The 24,296-nt window shown below is 40.5% G+C and overlaps 2 protein-coding genes across 4 annotated transcripts in view; both read left to right on the top strand.

Annotated features, from left to right (window-relative positions):
• The first annotated feature begins 818 nt into the window (after nt 1-818).
• On the top strand, nt 819-7,530 carry LOC309587953 (uncharacterized protein). 2 transcript variants are annotated; one of them, XR_014227635.1, is made up of 4 exons: nt 819-922; nt 1,203-1,820; nt 2,703-5,607; nt 6,695-7,530. XR_014227635.1 is itself a non-coding variant. In XM_082306589.1 (3 exons), the coding sequence occupies exons 1-3, from the start codon at nt 880-882 to the stop codon at nt 5,351-5,353; spliced, it is 3,312 nt and encodes a 1,103-aa protein (XP_082162715.1). In that variant the 5' UTR covers nt 819-879; the 3' UTR covers nt 5,354-7,530. The 2 variants fall into 2 exon arrangements, 1 of the variants encoding a protein (XP_082162715.1); XM_082306589.1 differs by having other exon boundaries at nt 2,703-7,530.
• Nucleotides 7,531-8,387: 857 nt separating this feature from the next.
• CDC5L (cell division cycle 5 like) overlaps nt 8,388-24,296 on the top strand; it is a 36,899-nt gene continuing 20,990 nt past the window's right edge. For both annotated transcript variants that reach the window (XR_014227633.1, XM_082306585.1), the window contains exons 1-13: nt 8,388-8,565; nt 10,947-11,050; nt 11,968-12,129; nt 12,942-13,069; nt 14,026-14,125; nt 14,382-14,600; nt 15,723-15,867; nt 15,992-16,180; nt 17,657-17,805; nt 20,464-20,626; nt 22,064-22,228; nt 23,374-23,454; nt 23,813-24,058. Coding sequence is in view for 1 of the 2 variants with exons in the window: in XM_082306585.1 (XP_082162711.1) it covers nt 8,521-8,565; nt 10,947-11,050; nt 11,968-12,129; nt 12,942-13,069; nt 14,026-14,125; nt 14,382-14,600; nt 15,723-15,867; nt 15,992-16,180; nt 17,657-17,805; nt 20,464-20,626; nt 22,064-22,228; nt 23,374-23,454; nt 23,813-24,058 (1,896 nt within the window). In the remaining variant the exon portion in view is untranslated. The remainder of the gene's footprint in view (nt 8,566-10,946; nt 11,051-11,967; nt 12,130-12,941; nt 13,070-14,025; nt 14,126-14,381; nt 14,601-15,722; nt 15,868-15,991; nt 16,181-17,656; nt 17,806-20,463; nt 20,627-22,063; nt 22,229-23,373; nt 23,455-23,812; nt 24,059-24,296) is intronic.

The following is a 24,296-nucleotide window of genomic DNA, read 5'->3' as shown; positions in this document are numbered from 1 at the left end:
CCAGCTCGAGGGTCCTCAGCACGGGAAGGACATGGAGCTGTGGGAGCGGGGCCAGGGGAGGCCACAAAAATGATCAGCGGGATGGAACACCTCTGCTATGAGGAAAGGCTGAGAGAGCTGGGGTTGTTCAGCCTGGAGAAGAGAAGGCTGCGGGGAGACCTTATTGCAGCCTTTCAATACTTAAAGGGGGCCTACAAGAAAGATGGGGACAGACGTTTTAGCAGGGCCAATAGCGATAGGACAAGGGGGAATGGTTTTAAACTAAAAGAGGGGAGATTCAGACTGGATATAAGGAAGAAATTTTTTACAATGAGGGTGGTGAAACACTGGCCCAGGTTGCCCAGAGAGGTGGTAGATGCCCCATCCCTGGAAACACAAGGCCAGGCTGGACGGGGCTCTGAGCAACCTGATCTGGTTGTAGATGTCCCTGCCCATTGCAGGGGGGATGGACTGGATGGCCTTTAAAGGTCCCTTCCAACCCAAACCATTCTATGATCTTTTTGTTTTGCTGAAAAAGGGAATAGATTTTGCAGAGCTTTTGAAAGCCCCTCCCTGCCCACGGCTGGGGCGTTCTGGTGCAGCTAATGGGTGATTAAACTCATTTTTAAACCACTTAAAAGCGACCGCGCTGCCACCCAAGGGAGCGAGGGCCACCCCCCCGCCGCGCGCAGTTACCTCAGGGAGGCGGATGCCCCACCCCCCTCCCAGGCCCCGCCCCCCGCTCTCTCCAATCAGGAGGCGGCAGCCGTGCACACGCCCCACGCCCCCGTGTGCATGCGCGCCAGGTCGGCGCATGCGTGACGGCGCTGCGGCCCCGAGCGTGCGGGTGTTTGATTACAGCGCGGAGCCAGCCGGGTGCGGGCAGGGCCGGGCCGGGAGATGTCGGTGGGGCAGGGGAGGTCGGAGCCGGCGGACGATAGCGGTAGGTGCCCGTTTCTCCGGTAGGGACCCAGCGGGGCTCCGGCCGTGGGGGGGCTGAGGGGCGAGAGGGACGGCGGTGGGGGGGGGGCGGCTCACCCGCCATCCCGGCGGGGGGGGGGGGGGGGGGCGGCTCACCCGCCATCCCGCGGTGGGCGGGGCCAGTGCGGCGGCGTGCGCATGCGCACTGGTCGGCGCGTGAGCCCAGCCGGGGGGGGGCGGTGGCACGCGATTCCTTCAGGTATTTTGGAAATAGTATTAATAGTTTAGTTTTCTGTCCTCAGAGTCGGATGTCTTTGAAATTGTTCTCCCGATCACTGTCTTTGTGCTGAGCGATGATGATTTTCTCCAAGAGGACGCTGAGGAGCAGGCAGCGGCGGTTCCCGAGTTGAAGGAGGATGAGCCGGAGGTCAACTTAAACAATAGCATTTTCCTAAAAAGCAATGTGACACCTTCAAATGACAGTAACAGTTTAAGCATTTGGGAAGAAAACAAGACTGCTTCAAATAAGGATAATAGTATGAAATACTCTGAAGAAAAAAGGGTTGTCGAGAGATCAAAATCACCTTTAAGCGATCAGTGTGATGCAGGCACAGATAAATGTAGTCAAAATTATGTGTTGCCTGCATCATCTTGCAAAACAGAGCTTACAGAGGTAAAGAAAACCAGTGACAGAAAAGAATGTGACAGTGATGATGGCTTTCAGAAGATTCCTCCTCTCCTCTCCTCTGCTGGCAGTGAGGGTAGAGATGATACCGTCAAGACAAGCAAACAGTTGACATCGGCAGCGATATCCAAACATGAAGAGGAACTTGTCAGTGTTGCAAGTGTTCTTCCTGATGGCAGTCAAGAGAAACAACCAGAAATCCACAAGGAGATGGAGACAATTGTTGAAATGGAAGGTAACTTGTTAATAAGAGTAGTGCAAGAGTTTAAGAAATCTGGTAAATATCAAGTTTTTGAAATAGGTAGGAAAGTGTATAGGAAGAATGCCAAACCTGTTTATTTTAGCATTTCAATAAAGATTAATATCGTATGCACCAGAAAGAGAATATTGGTTGGAGTATGCTTAGTTCTTCCACAGACTCCTGTGAAAAATAGTGAAACTACAATAAATTGGTACTGTTTCATTCTGCTGCAGTTTGCCAAAGCGTGGCCTTTCATTAGGGAAAAGAATCTGAAAATAAAAACTTAGGTTAAAGGTTTTTTTTCTCCTCATTAGAGATACTAGGGAGAGAAAACCAACAGGCAGTAACTGTCATCAATATAAACAGAGACTGGGAGAGGCATAATTTAGGTTTAAACTCCACCATTCCTTATAGCAGATGTAAATCCTTCAGGAAGAAACATGTAGAGAAGCACTAAGAGTACTTTCCCTTCTAACAGACAGAAGACAGCAGAAGGAGCACCATACTTGTGAGAATGGAGCCCTCGCAAAGTTTGGTGACAGTACCTTCATAGGAATTCTGGCATAAAACTATTTCATTAAAAACTGTAGGGGATGCAGTGTTGTCTTGTGAAATTCAGAGCTTTGAGTGAAAAGAGGAAGTGGAACGAAGGAGGCTCCTAACTAGGATTTCTTCTCTTAAAACATTTTTTTAAGGGAGGGGGGGAATCATGGAGAGAGATATTAGGAAAGAAGTGGAGACAGGAAAATGTTAAGGAAGCGAAAGGCGTGACAAGCCAGCAAATCGTTAGACAATTTGGGATTATTACTACCAATTAATCATGAACATTGGTGATAGTATGAAATGTCATGCATGTGACTTTTTATCCCCCTGTAGATCCTGATTCTTCAAAGAGTGGAGATAATGAAGCTAAGAACAGAAAAAGAAAGAGAAGCACATCTGAAGATGAAACTCTGAGTTCTCTTTTGGAACATGGCTTGGAAGAAGAACCAAAATTTGCCTATAATTGTTCTGCTCCAGTTCTTAATGGATGTTCTACTTCAGAAGAATTGCTAAAAGATGTAGGGAAAACGGAGATGAACGCTTCCACTTCTGCTGAATCAAATACTACTGGAGAGCATATTTATAAGACATTAACACCATTTCCTAAAAAAAGATATCGGCAACAAAAAGTTGTTTCTCCTCATGCAAGCACAAAAGAATTCCAAAGCCAGCAAGAAGGTTTAGCATGGCTAAATAATTGTTGGACCATCAAACCCCTTTCTAAAGCATCTTGTTCTATAAATAAGCATGAAAGATTGAAGTGCAGGTTTTGTAGTTCTGTATATAAATGCAGTGCACATCTAAAGAGACATGTTTATTCAGCTCATAAAGATAAGAAAATACATAAATGCTGCTTTTGTAAAAGAACCTTTTTCTTTTCTGTCAACCTTAAGAATCACCTTAAATTTCATAAGAAAATGACTAGGTTACAAAAGGCAAGAAAAAACAGAATAAATGCAAGAAAAGTTAGGCAGAGAAGATCTCAAGAAAGAAAATCTGAGACCAAGAAAAAAGAAAGTAGATATGAGAAATTTTTCATCAAGATTGAAAGGGACTTTACACCTCTGGGTGTGCCAGTTAATTTTTCCTGCAAAATTTGTTTCTTTGCTTCATCAAATCCTAGGATTTTTATTCATCACATGAAGGGACATAAAGAGAGACCACCTTACCAGTGTCCTCAGTGTGATTACTCCTGCGTTAGCTTATCCTTTCTGTTAAATCACATGTACTGGCATGCTGGGTATAAGCTGTACCAGTGCAGGTTTTGCACCTTTTTTTCGTTATATTTTGCAAGCATGGTAAGGCATAGCTACCTACACACAGGGGCTAAACCATATTCCTGTGAGTTCTGCCAGTCAGCATTCACAAGCACCACTGGGTTAGAGAGGCACAGAAGATTACATGAAGGCAAAGAAACGTTGCAAGGGCAGCAACTCGATTTCGTAAATGGAAGAAAGAGAACTCGAAGACCTTTAAAGAATTATACGTGCGATGAGTGTAACATAGTGTTTTACACTAGAGGACATCTCAGCTATCATAAGAAATTTCATGAACGGTTTAAGGCTACTGCTAACGGTTATACGAATCAGAGCAATGAATATCATAAAAGCAAAATATGCAAAGTTGACAGTGTTTCCCAGGACCGTGTTTCTCTGTCTCTTTCTGGTAAAGAAACTGATTTCAGTGGGGGAATGCTGGCTTCCGAAGTAGACTTTGAGCATGCAGGTGATGTGCAGGACAATAAGAAAATGTGCTCTGGAAAGAAATTGCCTGAAAACAGTGGAAGCAACAGCTTACCTATTATTGGGAATAGATCAGAAGTTTCTCCGAATTCATACAAAATGGACAGTGTCGTTTGCAAAGAGGAATGTCTCTTCAACTCCAGGGCCTCTCATTCACAAGTTGAAGATGATGATGCATATCATAAATTTGTGGAAAACTTAAAGAATACGTGGCCTTCCAATTTGTCTACGTTCAAAATGTACAAGTGCCAACACTGCAATTACGTTACCGCTGTTCATAGCGACTTTAAGCTGCATCTAAAAATACATACAGATGAAAGACCATTTGTGTGTAAAGAATGCAATAAGACATTTAAAACATCAAACCATTTGCAGAAACACAGCCTTGTTCACGTGAAGAATGGATATGAGTTTGGCCATTGCCTCTATGCAGATAGCCCTTTAGAGAATCTTGAATTGCATCATGAAATGCATGTCAGCATGTGTCCAGAAAGAGATTTTCGTTCCTTGGAAGATTCAGACAGCATCCATTCCTTGCTTGGTTCGGAAGTCTGTGGAGTACAGCCAGATGTCCAGAGGGGCAAAGAAAATGATTTGGTAGCAGAAAGTCAGCCACGATTCTATCGGTGTGCAGAGTGCGACTACACTACTTATGTTTTAAGCAACCTTGAACTACATGTAAGAACTCACACAGGTGAGAAACCTTACAGCTGCGGTGTTTGTCAGAAGAAGTTTCGTACTTCCAGTCACCTGAAAAGACACAGGGTCACGCATTTTAATATGGAGCATCTCAAGTGCAGGAACTGTGACTATTCGACAAGCAAATGGCTGTCCTTGAAACAGCACCTGGCTTCGCACTCTTGTGAGGAAAGCTCATCTCCTGGCTGTCTCTACGAACAAAAGCAGCTACCTGTCAAAACATATACGTGTGAAGAGTGCGGCTATTCCACAGCCCACAATGGAAACTTGAAGCCACACTTGAGAATTCATACAGGGGAGAAGCCGTTCAAGTGCAGTCAGTGCGCTGTTGCTTTCCGCACATCTAGCCACCTGAAGCGCCACTTACTGACTCATCTAAAGTTGCACTGCAGAAGGTGTAAATTTTCTACGTTAGATAAACGTGCTTTCCAAAAGCACATAAGAACACACACAAAAAAGTACAAGTGTGGAATGTGTAATGTGACGCTGCCTACCAAAAAACTTCTGGAAAAGCATAAGCGGCAACATAAGCTTGGAGTGTAAGCTTGGGAATTGCAAGTTGGCACTCGGTTCCGGAGAGGTTTGCATGTCCTGAATTTGTTCATTGCTTTACGTTCCCCCGCTGTCTGCAGACTGATGGCTGGTAATGGATACATCCAGGGTTTTGGGTCAGAGAGTGAAACTTGGGGTGCTGGTTTGCTCCAGGTTCTTCTGAGAGCTTCAGTTCTAGCACAGGCTGTGCTAAAGAGGATCCTGAAGGCACTTTTCGTGCCTGAGTAACTTCTTAATACCATGAGGTCAGTTATAATTTGGCCAATGTTCATCAGTTTAAAGAGTTATTTTGTGCCACTTATTTTCTTGTAAAAAATGAATTAAAAAAACTCTTGTCTAACTGAAAGAATGTTTAAAGGGAGGGAAGGAAGCACACATTATATTGTATAGTAGTAACTTTTCATTTGAAAATTGTCAATGTGTTTGGAGGCTTAATGCTACCTCCAATCTGCTGAAAGTTGCATTCCCGACTCCCAGGTTCTCTTGCAAGTATTGCAAAAGTAAAAAAATAGTATCTCACAAAATTGCAGAAACAAAAGATTCGTGTCCTCACTGGATAATTGGGACATGAAAATGTTTTCTGTATGTGTGTATATATAAGGTTTATTAGGCAGTTATCTTGTCTGTACTTTTGATAATTCTTTGAGTAGTCTGACAGAAATAGTGATGTCCTTAATCAGATATTTTATGATACTGAGAATCCTTAAATTAATCTTCAATTTTATGTAAATGTCTAATGTTAATCTAGTATGAAATGCCTTACCTTTTCTCAGGCTGGTAGTGACTATGCTCTTTGTTTCTTAAAATAGACAATAATTTTCAAAGAACATCTGTTAATTTAACCACTTGCAGATATATTGCAAATACTACTTAGTTACATTGAAAACCTTAGCAGTGTCTTGAAATATAAAATTTATTTTGTTAAAGATCTTTACTGTGCATCTAAAATACCACGTATAAGGACCACTTGTGCCAAACGGCAATTTTTACCTGGTATGGTGAAGACAGATGAATGCTTCTTCCATTATATATTCAAATCTAGACAAATCTTTGCTTGTTTTACAGAGTTATACAGTGCTAGAAACTCTGTGTGGGTGTTGCTGACTGTAATATGTGCAGTGGTATTGATAACAGCGGTGTTACCCTCTTGTGTGAGGGAAGACAACGGCCAAGGGCTGGTGCTAACTGTCCCTTAACGTTACAGTTCAGTCCGTGAAGCAGCAGAGTAAACCTATAGCTTAATTTAGAGAATGGAAACATGAAACTACCGCTGCTTTTTTTACTGCTCTCAAATGTATGCTTTTCTTTATAAATATAGTTAATATCTTGCAGGGGCTTTCTGGTAACGTAGGAGACAGGTTGGAAATGGTTGCCCGGAGAAGTGGTGGAGTCTCCTTCTTTGGAGATATTCAAAAGCCATCTGGACGTGGTCCTGGGCAACCAGCTCTGGGTGGCCCTGCTTGAGCAGGGGTTTGGACCAGATGGCCTCCAGAAGTCCTGCAGCCAGTCGGTGACTCGGAGCGCAATTTTCCAAGAGTGGATTGAAACTCGTGAGTAGATGCGTGTATTTAAGGCCAGATCAGCAGAGGTATTTCAGTGATCTAGTTCTTCGTAGTTGCAGTAAAATCAGAAACGTAAATATCTGTGACTCTGAACCCTGGTGGTTACAGGTGTTTTTACTGCAAGTTGGGGAGTCACCATTTGGGAATGAGTGATTCGGATCTTAGAATGATTGAGCTAACACCTGATACAGCTGTGAGAAAGAAGAACGTTATCCTGATACGAATAAAGAAAAGCATTTCTGCGAAATATTAACACTGTTATACCAGGGTGGAGGAATTTTTACCTGCGTTACTGTACGAATCTGACCATTTATTTGAAGAAAAATTCAAAAGAGCAGGTACGAAGAGGAAGCAAAAATGGTGAAGAGAATTGTAAGCCTATAGATCAGATGAGACTAGGAAAGCTAAATCTGATAGAGAATGATTGTTTGAAAGTATGGTGTGCAATGATGGAGAAGGGAGCCCAGTTTAAGGGGGATAAATTCATTGAAGGAAATTTTTAAAAGAGTTTGTAAACAACAGAAGTTTCTTTTAGTTGTAAGTAAGAACAGGAGATATTTTCACATGGAGCTTGATGAGTTTGTAAAAATAATTATTCCATATGGTTGCCTCTAATAAAAATAAATAAAGTGTTTCATGACTCATGAGGTTCCCCTCTGTTCCTTACGCAGTGCACTGCACTTTTGGGGATTGGAAGTGATTCTCAGTCTGCCAAGTCAGAGAAATTTAGATGTAAAGGCATGCTCATTTTAAAATAAGGACACAGGCTGTTCTTCATATTTTTTTTTGCTCGCTAAATGTGTAATATTTTCTAGTCTTGCAGAGTTTTAACAAAAATCAAAGCCTTTCCTCAATCACGCTATGAAGTTTTCTATTTCAGCCAAAAACACCTGCTGAATTTTCTTTACGAACACATCTTGAATTTGGACAAAACAGTAAAGTGTAATAGGAAATCACACGAATGACAACCAACTTGAGCAAATAGGTGTCATTTTATGTGCTACGCATCTGCTAAATAAGTGAATAAATGTTAAACACGGGGTGAAGTAAATTAATATAGGTGAATGAGGCCATGCTGCAATACGGTTAGCCACCAACCAGATTTATCTACAATACAAGGAAGGAAATACAACTTTTTTTTTATTATTTTACCATATGTTATGACCTCAATTTTCATTTGGGCTGCAGTGCATCCATGTAAATGCACGTTTTTTCTCAAATTAACAAAACACACTGTAAATGTAACATTGGTAAAATCTGATTTTCTTGTGCTGTCCCCCTTCCTTCCCCGTTTCTGTCCGTTGGCGAATGTGACACAATTTAAGACGTCACTGAACCGTTTCGCCGCCGGCGCGGGCGGCTCCGTCGTGCGCACCTCCAGCCCAGAGGGGGCGCTAGCGCAGAGCGCCTTCCCGTCCGCAGCGCCTCGGAGGCTGCGCATGCGCAGAGCACCCGCCCCGTGCGCCTGCGCAGAGCGCGCGCCTCTCCGGCGGAGGGCGCTTGCGCGGGCTCCGGGCCGGCCCCGCTGAGGCGAGCGGCGGTTCCTTCCCTTCTCCGCTTTCTCTCCGCCGGACTTCGAGCCCCCTCGCCGCCAAGATGCCGCGGATTATGATTAAAGGCGGCGTGTGGCGGAACACCGAGGTAGGGCTCTGCTCGCTTTAATCCCCCACCCCCCCAAGGGCTGGGCCCGCAGCGGCTGTGGTGGGGGGGTCCTGCGCTAGTGCGCAGGCGCCGGAGGGGTGGCGGTGCGCATGCGCGGGGGGTTCGTGTCGGGGGGCGCCTTGTAACGGTGCGGGGAGGTTGGGGTCTTCCTGGGCCCTCAGTAGCAGGGACGTAGAGCGTTAGGCGTCTGCCGGCGCTGTGGCTCTAGTGGGCTTGATTCCTCAGCAGCCGGGGCCTTCCTCCCCGCCCCTGGCCGAGTGGGCAGAGGTCAAGTCGGTGTCGTTTCGCCTGAAGGCTGCGCGTTGGGGAGGACAGGGTGCTCAGCCATGCGTGTGGCCTGTCCCTGCCCCCTGGAGAAACCATCCAAAGCAGCTGGAGGGGATACCTGGGCCGGGTTGTCCTCGGAGATGTCCCTTTTGGAGGCTGGAGTGTGTCTTACACTGCATAGGCAGGGTTCTTATTCTCTAGGAGTATGAGGGAGCTGGAATCTCTTGCCCTTGAAGACCATTCCAAATGTGGAAATGGTGAAGATGGGTGTGGGCTCTTCCTCTGCAGCCCGAAGTGTTTTGTACACAGAAATTCATGTGCTGTTCAAGAAAGAGCGAAAAACCCCACCTCTCTCTCCCATTTTTGCCATCACGTGCTTTCAGAACTGCAAGTGATCGTGAAAAGGGAAAATAATAACACGAGAAATCAAGGATATCGGTTTTATTAGATGGCATGTTTAAAGCAAATGGAGATACCCGAGACTGTTAAATCCAGAACTCTGCCACTACATAGTGTGGGCACTAGGCATGTACATAGTTCCAAAAAGCAGTGAGAAGAATTAATGGAAGATGAATATACTGTGTGCTGGGAAATACACTGCATGTGCTTTTAACCACTTGTGACATATCAGCTATGTGCCAGGAGGCAGCTAAATGGGAGGTCAGCAGAGAATAGGAAGGACCACTGTATGCTTACCCTATTCCTATGACCTTCCATAACGGACTACTTTTGGTGACTGTTAAGAGAAAAAGCAGTGGGTTAAACAGATCATTGTTTCACCTATTTTTGTGTACCAGAGATGAAATAGTTCTCCCTGGTGCTGTTTTTTTGATTAACATTTTGATTATACATACAACATTAAAATTACAGAAAGTGGAACCAGTTGATATCGGGTCATTAAGAAAATGACCGATTACTTGCAAAAAAGCCTGCTAACGTCATCAGTATGGCTACTGTATGCCATATAACACCAGGTTTATTTTAAAAAACAAGAGAGGATTTATTATTTATTTTTAATAGAAGTTACATTAATTGTTTCCTGAAGCAGCTGAAGCCAGAGCTCATCATCAGCTTAGACTTAAAGCTGCTGTGTGCGCTGAGGGATGCCTGTGCTAGACAGAGTATCTGTCCTTGATGACTGGCATCTGCATGGTGCAGCTGAACAGATTCTGTACACAGCTACAAGTACTTATTGGATACAGAAGAGGAACATCTGTGGTTGACAAGGCTGCAAGAATAGCTTTGATGCATTTAAAATACCACTTTCTGACCTGTGGGTAAACCAGAAATAATGAACCCATTTATGTGGGGGGAGGAGAGAGAGGGATTGGTGAGTGGATTGACAGACAATTGATAGGACTTCTAGCTTTTGATCAAATCTCAGTGCACACTTTGATGTATATGAACAACCTGGCTCCCAAGCTGAATCCATTACATTTTTTCCCCCCCAATTTTATAAGCTTTGGGATCAGCACTTTTGGATGTTACATTCTGAACATTAAAAGAGATTTATTTTGAGATTTACTTGTTAAAGAAAAACTTAGTATAAAGTTCCTTTATTTTTGTGATAATTTTTTTTAACAGCATATTCCTTTGATAGGTAAATATTCTGTTTTCATTAAAATATGGAAAAAAAAATCAAAAAAAAAGGATAACTTTATGGTATTATTTAAAACAAGCCATCCAGAGGTATCTGTTGGTTTTATTTAATTTTTCCAAATGTTGTATTGTTACCAGACCAACACTTCCCTACCTCTTTATTGCTGTTCTTCAAGGAAGACATAGAGAACGCTTAAAAACCATGCATTAGAGAGCATTGAAAGGCATTGTTTTGGAAGTTCTGCCAGGTTTGTGAAATAGGCCACAATAATAATCACTTATCTTTTTCATTTAATTTTTATTGATTTCATTGGCCTTTGAAATACAAATCCTCATTCATTTTGAGAATGAAATGTGGAGAAGAAGCAGCAGTGCTGTGCTGTTTCCACTGGGTCAGCCCATTAGATGAAATCTACCACGCTGTCTTCTGCTTGAGCTCAAACTTTCTCTTTTGTGATCCATAACAGTTTCGTTTGTTTTTGTTTTTTTTTAAGGATGAAATTCTGAAAGCAGCTGTGATGAAATATGGCAAAAACCAGTGGTCTCGTATTGCTTCTTTATTGCATAGAAAATCAGCAAAGCAGTGCAAAGCCAGATGGTAAGTGAGAAATGCCATGTCTGGGAATATAAAATTCATAATTAGTGGGAATTTGGAAGTTACCACAGATTAATTTATGTCCACAGAGAAACAATAGTTTTAAGATTGTTTCATTTCTGCTATTGTGGATATTTCAAATTCCTGTTGCTTGAAAGGAATTGAACAAAAGTAGCAAAATGTTTTCTTTGCCAGTGACTGCAGTGTCAGCAAATGTAAGATCACTTAAAATTTTTACCGCATTTACACATTTTTAATAAAAATGAGTACTTCCAATGAAGTAAATTTGTAAGATACTAATCTCTCTTACAGATAACTTTCTAATTATGAGAGTTTGACTTAAGGATAAATGTTTGGGCTGTGAAATTTCAGTTTATATAAAAAAAATAGAAGCTTAAAACTAATGCAAATACATGTAGTATGAATCTATTTCAGAATCGGACTTAGTTTCTCAAGTACTGAACTGCACATATTTATTAGAATACTTCTGTGTAAAGTACTGGCACAGTTAAAGATTAGTAAGGTAACTGCTGAAGGATCCAGACCAAACAAATCCACCATTTCTGGTAACTTTGGTTATTGCGATTTTTACTTTTCTTTTTCTGGATTAATTTTGTGACTCCTTACTTTGCCAGAGTAGAGAAGGGAAAGGACGAGGAGGCAATATCTGTATGAAAAGTGGTGGATATAGAATACGTTTTAAAGCTCAAATATGTATGTCATAAAAATACTCTGGAGTAATATCCTTTTGTACAGAAAAAACTTGTATGAAATTTGCATGACAAGATTTTGAAATCTCCTTGTGATAATTTGGGTAAATACTGCTCTGATTTAATTCAAGACAAATCAATGGATAGCTTGGCACTGTTGTCGATGGATAACTTGGTTCTGTTGTCCTTAATTTTTTCACTTTTCAACAGGTATGAATGGCTAGACCCAAGCATCAAAAAGACAGAGTGGTCACGGGAAGAAGAGGAGAAACTGTTGCACCTGGCCAAGCTAATGCCAACCCAGTGGAGAACCATTGCCCCAATTATTGGGAGAACTGCTGCACAGTGTTTGGAACACTATGAATTTCTGCTGTAAGTTACTCTTTTGCTAGAGGCGCATACCAGGAAAATCTGCAGTTTGTTGTATCAATGTGTCGTTCCTTTATCCCATGGTGCTGAAGTATGGTGGTTTCAGATTGACCAAGTCTTTTTGTAAGCAAGTCCTTAAGGACCGTTTCTTTCCAGTTGATGTGTCTAGCTTGAAAGAAGCAGCTCCTGAAACCTGGGAGAGCAGGCTTGAATAGAGATAGGTGTATATTTTCTTGCTTCTAGTCATTTTGGCTAGAGGAGTGTCAAGATTGATGCATTTTATGGGCTTCCATTTCATGTTTATCTGGGTATTTTTTTGACTCGCTGATAAGCACGAGTGAGTGTGTGAGAGAAAAGAAAAAAGAAAAACATAAAACACAAGTTGTCATGTGTCACCTCTGTATGCTACACAGGGTTTCTTTAGGCCATGAGAAGAGAAGGAAAGTGCTGTTTTCCCTTGTGAGCTTTCTTAATTCTGGTGTTATTGGTTGAGTATAAAAGCATAATGGGAAACTCTTGATTGTTTTGTTACACTGCTTGAATTTTTGCCCTTACTGTTAAGGATTACCCAAGGACAGTTCTCTACTATTAGCTTTGTCAATATTGTATTTTATATAATATTTTATTGTTTTAATATAATACTATGTTGGCTTCTTTCTCTTGTCTAACTTAATCTTATGTAACTGTACCACGTTCAAGAATCTTCTCTGCAGTAATTGTGTAACTTTATGTATGGTGCATAGTACAAGGTTACTTTTTTGATCAGTCTTTGGGGACAAAGAGCCAGTTGTGATACACATACAATGTGTTTTTAGGGACAAAGCTGCTCAGAGAGACAATGAGGAAGAAACTGCTGATGATCCTCGGAAGCTTAAACCTGGAGAAATTGATCCAAATCCAGAAACCAAACCAGCCAGGCCAGATCCTATTGACATGGATGAAGGTAAGATAGGAGGTTTTTTACCATTTTTGACAGAAATCTGATCTCTCTTTTTTTTTTTTTGCCCCCTCTTAGCACAGCCTCCATACCCTGGGTTTCTTTTGTCTTTTTTTTCTTCCCTCTCCAGATAATTTTTTCTTGCAGCCTTTGTCTTATTTCTGTATCTGGCCAGTCAGTTATATTTTTCTGGTTTTCTTTTCCTTTTTTTGGTGTGTTTCCTGCCTTCTCATCAGTTTTTGTCATCTCTTGCCGTGACAGACTGTTCTTTGCTTTGACAGCTGCTTTGCTTGTTTGCATTCTTATTTCTGTATCTTTATCTTTTTCCATCAGCTCATACCTCCCAGATGAATCCCTGCTGAAGCACAGGAGGACTACATGGCTTTTTTCCTTGCACATAGCAATGTTATGAACTAAAAAATGAACATTGCTAAAATCCCATGAGTGGACCAGTGGTGTTTTTGAACAGTCACAGGTTCACAAATACAGCATTCTTGGGTCTGGATGTAAATGAAACTAACAAGTTTTCTAATATAGTACTCTCAGATGAAGATGTAAATGAAATTAAAATTTCATTAGTGTGGTCAGTTTGCTTGTTTCTGTGGATATTTTGATTTGCTGTAGAAATTACCTGAATTATTTTCCACATCAGGCATTTTTTTCTTAAAGTCTTCATTTGGCCAATCATCAATCATCTGGCCAATGATTTAGAAAATATATTAAGTTGAATCATTTTCAACATTAGGCTTTTTTTTCTTAAAGTCTTCATTTCATCTGGCCAATGATTTAGAAAATATATTGGAGCAAGTTGGAGAAAACTAGTTCAGTGATCATGCAGAATGCCTGTGAAAACATTGATTTATTCAGCTTTTAAAGATTGCTTTCTGATCTTAATGTCACTTTTTCCCTTATTCCCATTGTTAAGTGCAAGTTCATAGCTGTATTTATCTGTACTATTGTAGATGAACTTGAAATGCTGTCTGAAGCTAGAGCTCGTCTGGCTAATACGCAGGGCAAGAAGGCCAAAAGAAAAGCAAGAGAGAAGCAGCTGGAAGAAGCTAGGTAAGCTTATGCTTAGTTTCATACACTGGGACTGCTTTTGTTGACTGCAGCATTTACAATGCATCAAGTCAGGCATAGCCTTAAGTCATTGCAGAATCAGACTTTGTGATAGTCATTTGTGACAAGAGCTTTTTTCTTGTATGAATGTGTGCAGCCCTATCTCAGCAGCAACCGATTCAAGTAGTACCAGACCTTAGGATACAGGAGCCACCTACAGGTATGCGCTTTAAATCACGTAGTGTTACTGTTTCTTTAGACGGCTTGCTGCTCTCCAGAAAAGACGAGAACTTCGGGCTGCTGGAATTGAGATCCAGAAGAAAAGAAAAAAGAAGAGAGGTGTGGATTATAATGCAGAAATCCCATTTGAAAAGAAGCCTGCCCCTGGTTTTTATGATACATCAGAGGAAAACTACCAGTCCCTGGATGCAGATTTCAGGAAGCTACGTCAGCAAGACCTGGATGGAGAATTAAGATCGTAAGTGTGTGTTATGCTAAGGAGGGAACAGTAGATTTGAAAAAAGCCCCATATATGTATGTATATGTGTGAAGTCCTAGAAATGTCTGAAATATAATGTGGGCAGGAGTTGTATTTCCTGTGGGACAGATACTAGTGCAGGTTGCTTCTGCCTTTTCAGTCTCCTGTAGTTTTTATCTTTCTTAAAGGTCTAGTTGACCCTTTTTCCATGGGAATAAAGTTCCTCATGCACATTCTTGCTCTTTAAGTGGAAATCTTAAGTGTTTTGAGGTTCATTTTCTTTTAGCAGTAGCTTTGCTTGTGTATTTGCAGTCCTTTCTCCAAGTAACAACATTATTAAGATTGCTTATAGGAGTAGATTTTACTTGTTGTAGTATTACTTTTGATGGAATTGTTCTTAAGTAGAATTTCCGTAAACGCCTAATTTCTCCCCCTCCTCCAAAAAAAGCCCCAAAATACGCAGTTAAGAAATGAAATGCCCATCTTCATCATGAGCAGCGTGGTACATATTTAATCGTACAATTGTGTTTCCCGCTACTTCTGCCAACTGCTTGTAGGTCCAGTACTACATATGATTTGGTTTATTAGCTTGTGATCTAATTGATTCTTTCTGTATGGCTCTTAGTTCAGATGGTCTGGCAGGAGCTTCAGACTGAAGCCTGTGGTTTCACAGGCTAACTCCATTGCTGTTTGAAGAAAATACCATTTTTATTAAATACTGAAGAGAAATTGGTTCCCATATCCCACAGAAAATGTTGGTCTTCCCTTAGCAGCTGCTGGAGAAAAAGGGACTGTTCACATCCTCTGATTGTTGCTGTCTAAATTCTTGGACTGACATTTTTTTCTTGCTCCAGTGACGCTGTTGATTGTAGCTGAAGCAACCACCTGTTGCCTAATTCCATAGTTTAGACGCATTACACTGCCTTGTTGTAGGTTCTGCTGCAAGATCTGCAGACCATATCTAGTCACTTAACTTCTGTACCACAAGATGGTTCTCTCTTCCTGCAACACGTTTTATATCCACCTTTTGATTAGGGTACAGGTCTTTTGCTCTTTGCTTGTTTGTTTTCCTTTGTAGTTGTTCTACGTGTTCTAAAATGATTCTTTTATCCATAATGACAGTGAAAGGGAGGGAAGAGAGCGCAAAAAAGACAAACAACATATGAAACGGAAAAAAGAGTCAGACTTGCCTTCAGCTATTCTACAGACCAGCGGAGTGTCAGAATTTACTAAAAAAAGAAGTAAACTAGTGCTTCCAGCTCCTCAGGTAAGCTGTTCATTGATCAATAAAGGACTTATAAGGCCAATGCCAATCAATGATTTCTGTTTTATCACATGGATCTCCTGGTTGTATTTTATCTTACTATGCCTTGGAATTTTCTCTTTTAAAGATATCTGATACAGAACTTGAAGAAGTTGTAAAAGTAGGCCAGGCAAGTGAGATTGCACGCCAGACCGCTGAGGAATCTGGAATTACGAACTCGGCTTCCAGCACTCTTCTGTCTGAATATAATGTGACCAACAACAGCATAGCGCTAAGGACTCCCAAAACTCCAGCAGCACAAGACAGGATCCTGCAGGTAGAGTATACGTGTGCAGAATGGGTTTTTAGTTTTACTGCAGCAGTCAACTGAATAGGAGGTGTAAGTACCATAGAAACATTCCTTAGATTATGTGCAGTACTGGGGTTTGAACTGACACACGATCTCCAGGATACACTGAAAGGCACAGAAGCAGATCCACTTCTATCTCATCAGTTGTCACGATGCTTCAAGACACTATGATACTTTTTTTTGTGTTATATATTGCGTGCAACTTTTAGCATTAACTCCTGGTGTCTTATATAATTCTCCCTTGTCTTGGGTACCTCTCAGTGTCACAGATGTATATGGTGTTCATGTCCTTAAAACAATGTCTTTTATGTTGTTTCCTACTTCGTTTTGCTGTTCAGTTTTTATTTCAGTTAACAAGAAGTAATTAACTGCAATGATGCAAGAATATTTTCCTAGCACTTTATTGGCTTAAAACCACTTAAGACAAAGATGTTCAAAAACCTGCCTTTGCAACCTCTGAATTATATTTGTGTTATATTGATTGTGTAAGTGTCTGGGTTCTTTCAAAAAGTGGTGGTGTTGGGTAATGTTTTGTTGAGTGTGGGGAAATGGCTAAATGAAATCAGTGCAGCTAGTGTGTAAAACAAACAAACAAAACTCCACCCCCAAAACCCTACCCCAAAACAAAAAAACCCCTATGTTGATAATCAGCTGTATTTCAACAGTTTTTGCTTCATGATAGGAGAAAAGAGTAAGTTCCTGGCTCTACAGATCATGACCTAAGTTTCTGTGCAGTGGTTGCAGGAATGGTCATGTTCACCTTCAAATGGAGTACTCTGACATCACATATGTCGCAGTATTATGTATATACATAGTTCTGTAGATGGATTAGTAGTCTTCTGTGAAGATAATTGCTATATGCAGCAGTTTCATTATCTCAGCTCATTTTCAGAGTGCCTTAATTCTTCATTGTAAAAAGGGAAAATAAAAAAAAATAGGGGGGGTATTCATAAAAGCTCTAATTGAGTCACGGACCAAAAAGTCTGAGTAGTGCCCCTCTCTTTTGGAACATTCTTTTTGAAGTGCAGTTTGGATAAACTTCATCGATGTTGGATTTCAGAGTGCAAGTGTGCTGTTCCGTCTGAAGACCGGGATCCTTAGGATGACTTGAGTATTCAGTCACTAATAAATCTTGCAGGTTTATGGAGTCTCGCAGCCTGAGGGAAGTTGAAACATTAAGTAATCCGCTCATTTTTGCAATTCCAATTTATAATACATTTTACTGGAAATGAAGATTAAAATCCCTTTCAGTGGAACAGTAGGGTTTGTAAATACCAGTGTATGGGAGTTAAAGTTAAGAAGCGTTAAACGTTGTCCACAAACTGATTGATATTCAAATAACTCTTCAGCTGTTCTTACTGCTAGTGAATCTGTTAAACGTGCATAGTAGAGTGTGACTCTGAAAGTCTTAGTGATGTACTGCATGTGTTGTCTGTTTTACAGGAAGCACAGAATTTGATGGCTCTCACAAATGTCGATACCCCCCTGAAAGGAGGTCTTAACACTCCCTTGCATGAAAGTGACTTTTCGGGGGTAACACCACAGAAACAGGTTGTTCAGACTCCAAACACTGTGCTTTCCACACCATTCAGGTAAAGCGGGCTCTTTTTCTGATGGGTGTGTGGCTGGGCACGTATCTAGTGGATGTGGGTGGAGGGAGCGGATTGCAATGTGTGAAATAGTAGGTTATGATCAGTCCTTCAAAATAAATTTTAACTCGCTTTTATTTCAAGCCCTTGTAGAACTTTTTCCTTCTCTGTGTCTTTCACAAGCTCCAGCCACATCATCTCATCTATATTTGTATAGTGTATAGCTCACTGGAGTTTTGGTCCAAAATGAGGTCTTCTGTGGTCTGGAGCAATGTAAATTATACTGAAGTAATACAGGAGTATAAATAGTAAGATGGAGTATCGTTCTGTATGTGGATCCTAGCCTTTCCAAAGTATTACCTCCGAGTTGAAGGTGTGGGAGGTCCCTTAGCCAAACCCACATTGAATTTTTGAAAAGCTGGAGTAAATATTTTATAAGCCATATATATCTAAAATAAAATATTTCTTATATTGCCAATCTAAATAGTATGGAATTGCTGGTTTAACTCTTACGGTGGGTCCTGAATAAATACATATCCCACAAATGTCAAATACCATACAGCTAAAAAATATTACACTTGGTACACTTTGTCAATTTTTTCGACTTAGGTTCTAATTTTACTTGCATCATGCTAGTAGGAAAAGTGGAGAATGAAATAAAAAGGACCTTTATGGCAGCTTTTCAAAAGCAGCTTTATTTTGTTGTTTAAAAGCTGTGTGCAAAACCCTGCTCTTTTAATTAGATCTACATAAACAAATCCTTTTCTGGAGATCTATTGGCGTCAGTGCGGTGCAGAATGAATGTAGAGTTTGGCCTGGAGTGATCTGGCTGTTCATTTCGGTTATTTTATATTAAAAAATGTAAAGACATTCTAATTCTGTTGTTTGGTTGGGTTTTTTTGTTTGTTTGTGGTAGTTTTTTTAGTTTCTGAAGTTCAGATTTGCACGTGTAAATATAGTACCTATGTATGAACATGGCTTGCTTGCAGAAATGCTCTATCAGTGTGAAAATCCAAGACCTTGAGCAGAGAGGAAAAAAAATATCCATTAAGTGGTTAAAAAATAAATAAAGGGAAGCCATAACTTCTTAAGGAGGTAGAGTAGTAAAGCAGAGCCATCATCTTATTATTTAGGCCAAAAGAGCAAATAGTTACTTTAAATACACCTTTTTTTCCTATGACGGTATGAAATTTGCAATTTTTTGATGCAATTTTTTGATTTTTTATGGAAGTTCTTGCCTTGCATTAGGTGTTTTGTTTGGGTTTTTTCATATCCTGGTTATAAAAATTTTCTTAAAATGTATTAGGTTGAAAATTGTAATATGGTTTTAAACACTGCATGGAACTGAGACAACTAGAAAAAAACAGCCTGCTTACTTGAAAATTGTTTCATCTGGGAACTCAGCATGAAACTTTGTCTACTAGTGTAATCAACAAAGTAAATGTATCCTACAAAACATTAATTCGAAAACATAAAAATTCATTTTGCCATTTTTTGTGGGTGTCATCCTACAAATGTTATTGCTTATATTTGTTATACTAAATGAGAATTCGTAAAAACCTGTGAACAACCTCAAGCAAGATGAAAGTATCACTTGCCTCTCACAGGCATACCCAGTAAGTAAGGCACTGTTGTGTCCCTTAAAAGCGGACCAGTAGTGTGTGTCAGGCCACATACACAATGGTGTATGTCCACCATTATGGCATCTTACTGGCACTATGGAATTACAAGTAACTGGTAGCGGAAATGATGTATTAAATCATCTTGTCCAGTCTGTCTCTGCCAGGGTTATTCTCTACAGCAGACATACTTGCCATTGCTGTTGGAAAACGTTTACATAAGTGTAGATGAGTACCATAGTGTAGGCTTTTTTCTGAAAGTTTTTCCCCTTCCTGAATTTGTTTTCTTTGAGACATTTAACAATGTCTTACCAGTTTAATATTATTATTATTATTATCATCATCATCATCATCATCACGTGAAACCTCATTATAAGCTGGCAACAGAAAACTTGTGACTATATCCAAGACAATGTCTGCACGCCTTTCATGTAGTAAGTTGTTGGGATAGAGAACAATATTTCTTCCCAGTCTAGAAGAGAAGCAACTGAGGCCCACAAAATCTAAGACTTAATCCATCTTGCCTAACCTTAGATGCTTAAAAGTAATTATTGTAATGTAATTACTCCTTCAATAATCAGTGAGAGCATAGAGCCATCTTCAGAGTGATTCATTCAGTTGTAAGGTGGGACAGCTGTTAAGCCAGATGAATTCAGAGTGAATGACTTGCCACAGGTGGTAGGGAAATCAGAGCTTGCAATTAAATCCTGATTACTGTATCCCAGAATAGTGCCTGGTGACTAGATAATCTCTTTTCTCAAAAGTAACAGTGGGAGTTTGTGTTGATGTAGTTCCTGAAACTTCTCTTAACATAATGATGTGCCTAGATTTCAGTTTGACAGGTACTTGGTTACACCTTGGCAGATTTAAACAATTGATTTTTTGGATTCATCTAATTGCATATTATGGTTTCACTGCCTCCCAAGAGAAAAATCTAGATTGAATTTATTAACAGTATTTATATAACTTTTGCAGCATTCAGACTTTTGCAAGTAGAGCTTTTTGGGGAAAAAATAAAATACTGTATCTGCACTTCCTCTAGAACGCCTTCTCATGGACCAGAAGGCTTAACTCCACGTGGAGGACTAACTCCTAAACCTGTGGTTGGTACAACTCCTGGTAGAACTCCACTGCGTGACAAATTGAACATCAACCCGGAAGAGGGAATGGCAGATTACAGTGACCCATCTTATGCAAAACAAATGGTAAGAAGTACTTAAGAAGTGGATATCAGTGCTCTTTTAATTTTCAGGATTTTTAATTCTCGTCTCCTGAACAGAACTTTATAGCAAGTGTTATTTCCACCAGTTGTCTACAGGTCTGTACTCATCACCTGATAAGATCAAATCTTTATTTGAAAGAACAGAAATCTTACCACTTAGAACAGCTTTCAGTGTGCTCAGTAAAATCACTCTAAAGCTATTCGTCAAAGAAGACACAGTTAAATTTCAATCCTACATGTATCTTTTGAAGCTGAGCAGGAAATATATCTCAAGGAACAATTCATTTTTCTTGCAATCTTACGCAGCCCTCAAATCCCTCATCGTCTTGGCTTCCCGATTTACCTACAGGACCTTTTCATCAGTCTGTCCTGTTGACAACATTGAGCTGAAGGAGTTTAATTTTTGCCATTAGGAGCACTTGGGTTTGAGATGTCCCGTAATCTGAGTCCCATCCAGATCCTTTCATCGCCTTTGGCAACAGATGTTTCCATTCTTGGAGGTGCGGCCAGATGCACCCTGCCAATTAGACATGGTATAAAAGGGCATATACCTAATAGGTGGCACCTTGGGAGCTCCTTTTATGTGGCTGATTCTGCAGCCATAACTGTGGCTTTGGGTATCTCCCACCAGAGCTATTGACGTTTTTCTTTTTTCTCTCCTAGCTAAGGATATCCACTTCAAGTTTTTGGCATGTTCTTCTCACAAAAATAACTCTTCAAGTTCAGAATTTCAGATTTCCTGTTAGCTTGAAAGACAAGGTTTATTTGGTGTCCTTATACTTACTGTGGTTCTGTCTTAGCCTTTTTATAGTAAAAAGGCTTTTTGCTTCTAGGAGGAAGACTGGGGCTTCAATTTCCTGATGGGCTCCACTGGTTTCAAGATCTGGTGGTGTTTGTCTCATTTTTGCACTGTGCCACAATCCCCAGATTTGTGAACAACTGCAAGGAAAAAAGTTCCGGTTAGGCTTGCAAATACCCCTGTGTCAGTCGTCAGCGTGGAGACATTTTCACAGGTTTTCAGTTTCTTGAAAGGCGTTTATGTGAATCCCCACTGTTGTAAGGAAGCTACTGGGAGGCAAAGGTGCCATGCTGTTGTTTTAGCTGAGTATTTCATCCTGTTTGAAGATTTCATTAGCTATCTTTAAGAAAGCTGTGTGGTGTTTTTTAGCATTGGAGAGTTTCTGTGCTTAATAGTCCATAAACTCTGGAGAGGGGTGTGTAGGCCAACCTGGATTAGTAACATGCTCCTCTTGTCAGACTTCAAAGATTTCGTTTCTGTTGGCTTTATAGCAGACTAAGATTGCCAGCTGATACTAGTTGTGTGTTTTTCATATCTGTTAATGTCGATGAATGTAATTTGATTGTATTGCACCTTAGTGCATGAATTCAGAAGCATTATAACTTACTGTTATTTCAACAGGAGAGAGAGTCTCGTGAACACCTGCGCCTTGGACTCATGGCCCTTCCTGCTCCAAAGAATGATTTTGAGATTGTTTTACCTGAAAATGCAGAAAAAGAACTTGAGGAACATGAAGTAGATGAAGCCTTTGTAGAAGATACTGCTGATATAGATGCCCGCAAGCAGGTAGGTGTATGTGATGCGGATAGTGCCTTTTGTTTAAAATAAAATATGTTCCTTGTATGGTTCCCATAGTTTCATACATGTTTACTGGAAGTGGTACAGCTTCTACAGAATAACAAAGTAAAATGTACCTGTTTTCTGTGCTGCCATCAGAGTATACACACACACAGAGGCTAAATCAGTTTTCTCTCTGAATCCTTTTCTTAATTTGTTAACGTTATGTATTACATGTCATTTTCTATGATCACGTCTCTACGAGTGTGTATGTCCTACCTCCTGCATTTGTCCCCCAAAAGATAAAAATATAATTAAAAGCATTTTTCTACAGAGGCACATGCTTGATTTTAACCATGTGAGAATTGTGGGTTTTGGGGTTTTTTTTTTGTTTAAAGTTATTTTCTCAAGGTTAAAAGTTACTGTTTGTGAAACGTAAGGCAAGTATATAGAAATTCAGGCAGGCTGGTAGCACACAAGTAGAAATCTGCCATGCAGCAAATTGATCCCTTTTGTATGACTTGTACCACAGTATTACCCAGCCAGCATCCTGCCTTTCAAACGAAGGCATGACATGGCTGGAATTGGAACGTGGAAGATCTTGATCATCGCTTCTGAAGCTTTAGACAACACTGCCTTTTCATGTTATTTATTGCCTGAAAGTGGAATGTGAGGAGAAATCTCATGTTTTTACACTTTCACAAGTATTGTTTTAGTGAAGCAGTTACTCTGTGTCATAGAAGAGGACAGATAGAGTCCTGGCCGCAAATTTAAGAATCTTTCTTTTCCTGGTAGATTTCCCATCTGGAGAGTTAGAGCAGATGTCAGACTTGATGTGCAGAAATTTGTAAAGAACGAAGTCTGTTGGGGTTGAGGCTGAAGGAGAATTTGATGGCTGGAAATGACTTTTTAATCATAGACTCTCCGCTTAGAGTTAGTCTGCTGTGCTCTTCCCGTTTACTTTAGAGACAGTAAATTACGATGTCATCACATAGAGAGTGACCTGTTATTTGGCTTTGGCTTCATAACATGAAGTCTTTGTACTTTAAGGAAACTTTGCTGCAGTAATTAATCAGTTTTTATATCATATACATCTGTAGGAAGCATCTGATTGTATTACAGTAGCAGGAGTAACACTTAGCTTGTTTGTCTAGGCTCTCCGAGATGCAGAGCGTGCAAAGGAACTGAAGAGAATGCACAAAGCTGTTCAGAAGAATCTACCACGGCCCTCAGAAGTAAGTGGAAACAATATTCACTTTTAAGGAAAAAAAATAGAAATAAAGGTGGTAACCATTATAGGAGGAAATACGGTCTAGGTAGATCATGAGAGAATGAAATCTTTATTTGAGTGTGCTGATTTCAGCGTTATGGGAAACTTTCACAGCGAAATTGTCATGAGGTGTTTCATAGGCACAAATGAAAGCACAATTGGGTGTTCGGATTGCTGTGTGTGTCATACTGCAAGGGATTTTGGCACCTCTTCTGTGTGGTTTAGCTGATACATAAAATTCATGCTCAGGTGGAGTTATGTGAATTTAATGTGGTCTTGGGTGTCTATGGTGTTTATGAACTTTTTTTTTTATTCCTGGGCAGGTTAATGAAACAATTCTGAGACCATTAAATGTGGAACCACCTCTAACAGACTTGCAGAAAAGTGAAGAGCTAATAAAGAAAGAGATGATCACCATGCTTCATTTTGATCTTTTACACCACCCGTTTGGAGATCAGCCTAGTGGTAAGAAGGGGAAAGGCCCAGGATTTGGAAGCAACAATGCAGAACATATGGCTTACTTGGAACAAAATCCTTATGAGAAGTTCTCCAAAGAGGATCTCAAGAAGGTGGGAATTGTATGGCCTAATTACCAGTGACCTAATGTCTCCTTTTGTCATGGTCCTGTAATCTTGCAAAAAAAGGTGGATTCAAGCCTGCACAGAATTGAGCTGGGAGATCTCTAGAGGGTTGTATGAAGAGCTGTAAGGATAATTTCAGTGCACGTTCTCTTTTCTGTGAGCTAATGTTAATCTAGGCACTCGGCAGAATAATGAGGATGCTGCCTTTGTCCAGAGACATTGTCTT

Source organism: Platalea leucorodia, assembly GCF_965183815.1.
Source record: "Platalea leucorodia genome assembly, chromosome: 3".
NCBI classification, from domain to species: domain Eukaryota; kingdom Metazoa; phylum Chordata; class Aves; order Pelecaniformes; family Threskiornithidae; genus Platalea; species Platalea leucorodia.
Note: the sequence above shows the minus strand (reverse complement) of the source record. Positions and strands in the feature narration are given on the sequence as shown.

Excerpts from the sequence above, each read along its gene's own strand:
- LOC309587953 (XM_082306589.1), top strand. The coding sequence starts at position 880 with ATGTCGGTGGGGCAGGGGAGGTCGGAGCCGGCGGACGATAGCG. Across the intron at positions 923-1,202 it reads GGAGCCGGCGGACGATAGCG|AGTCGGATGTCTTTGAAATT; the intron begins GTAGGTGCCCGT and ends TTCTGTCCTCAG. Across the intron at positions 1,821-2,702 it reads GACAATTGTTGAAATGGAAG|ATCCTGATTCTTCAAAGAGT; the intron begins GTAACTTGTTAA and ends ATCCCCCTGTAG.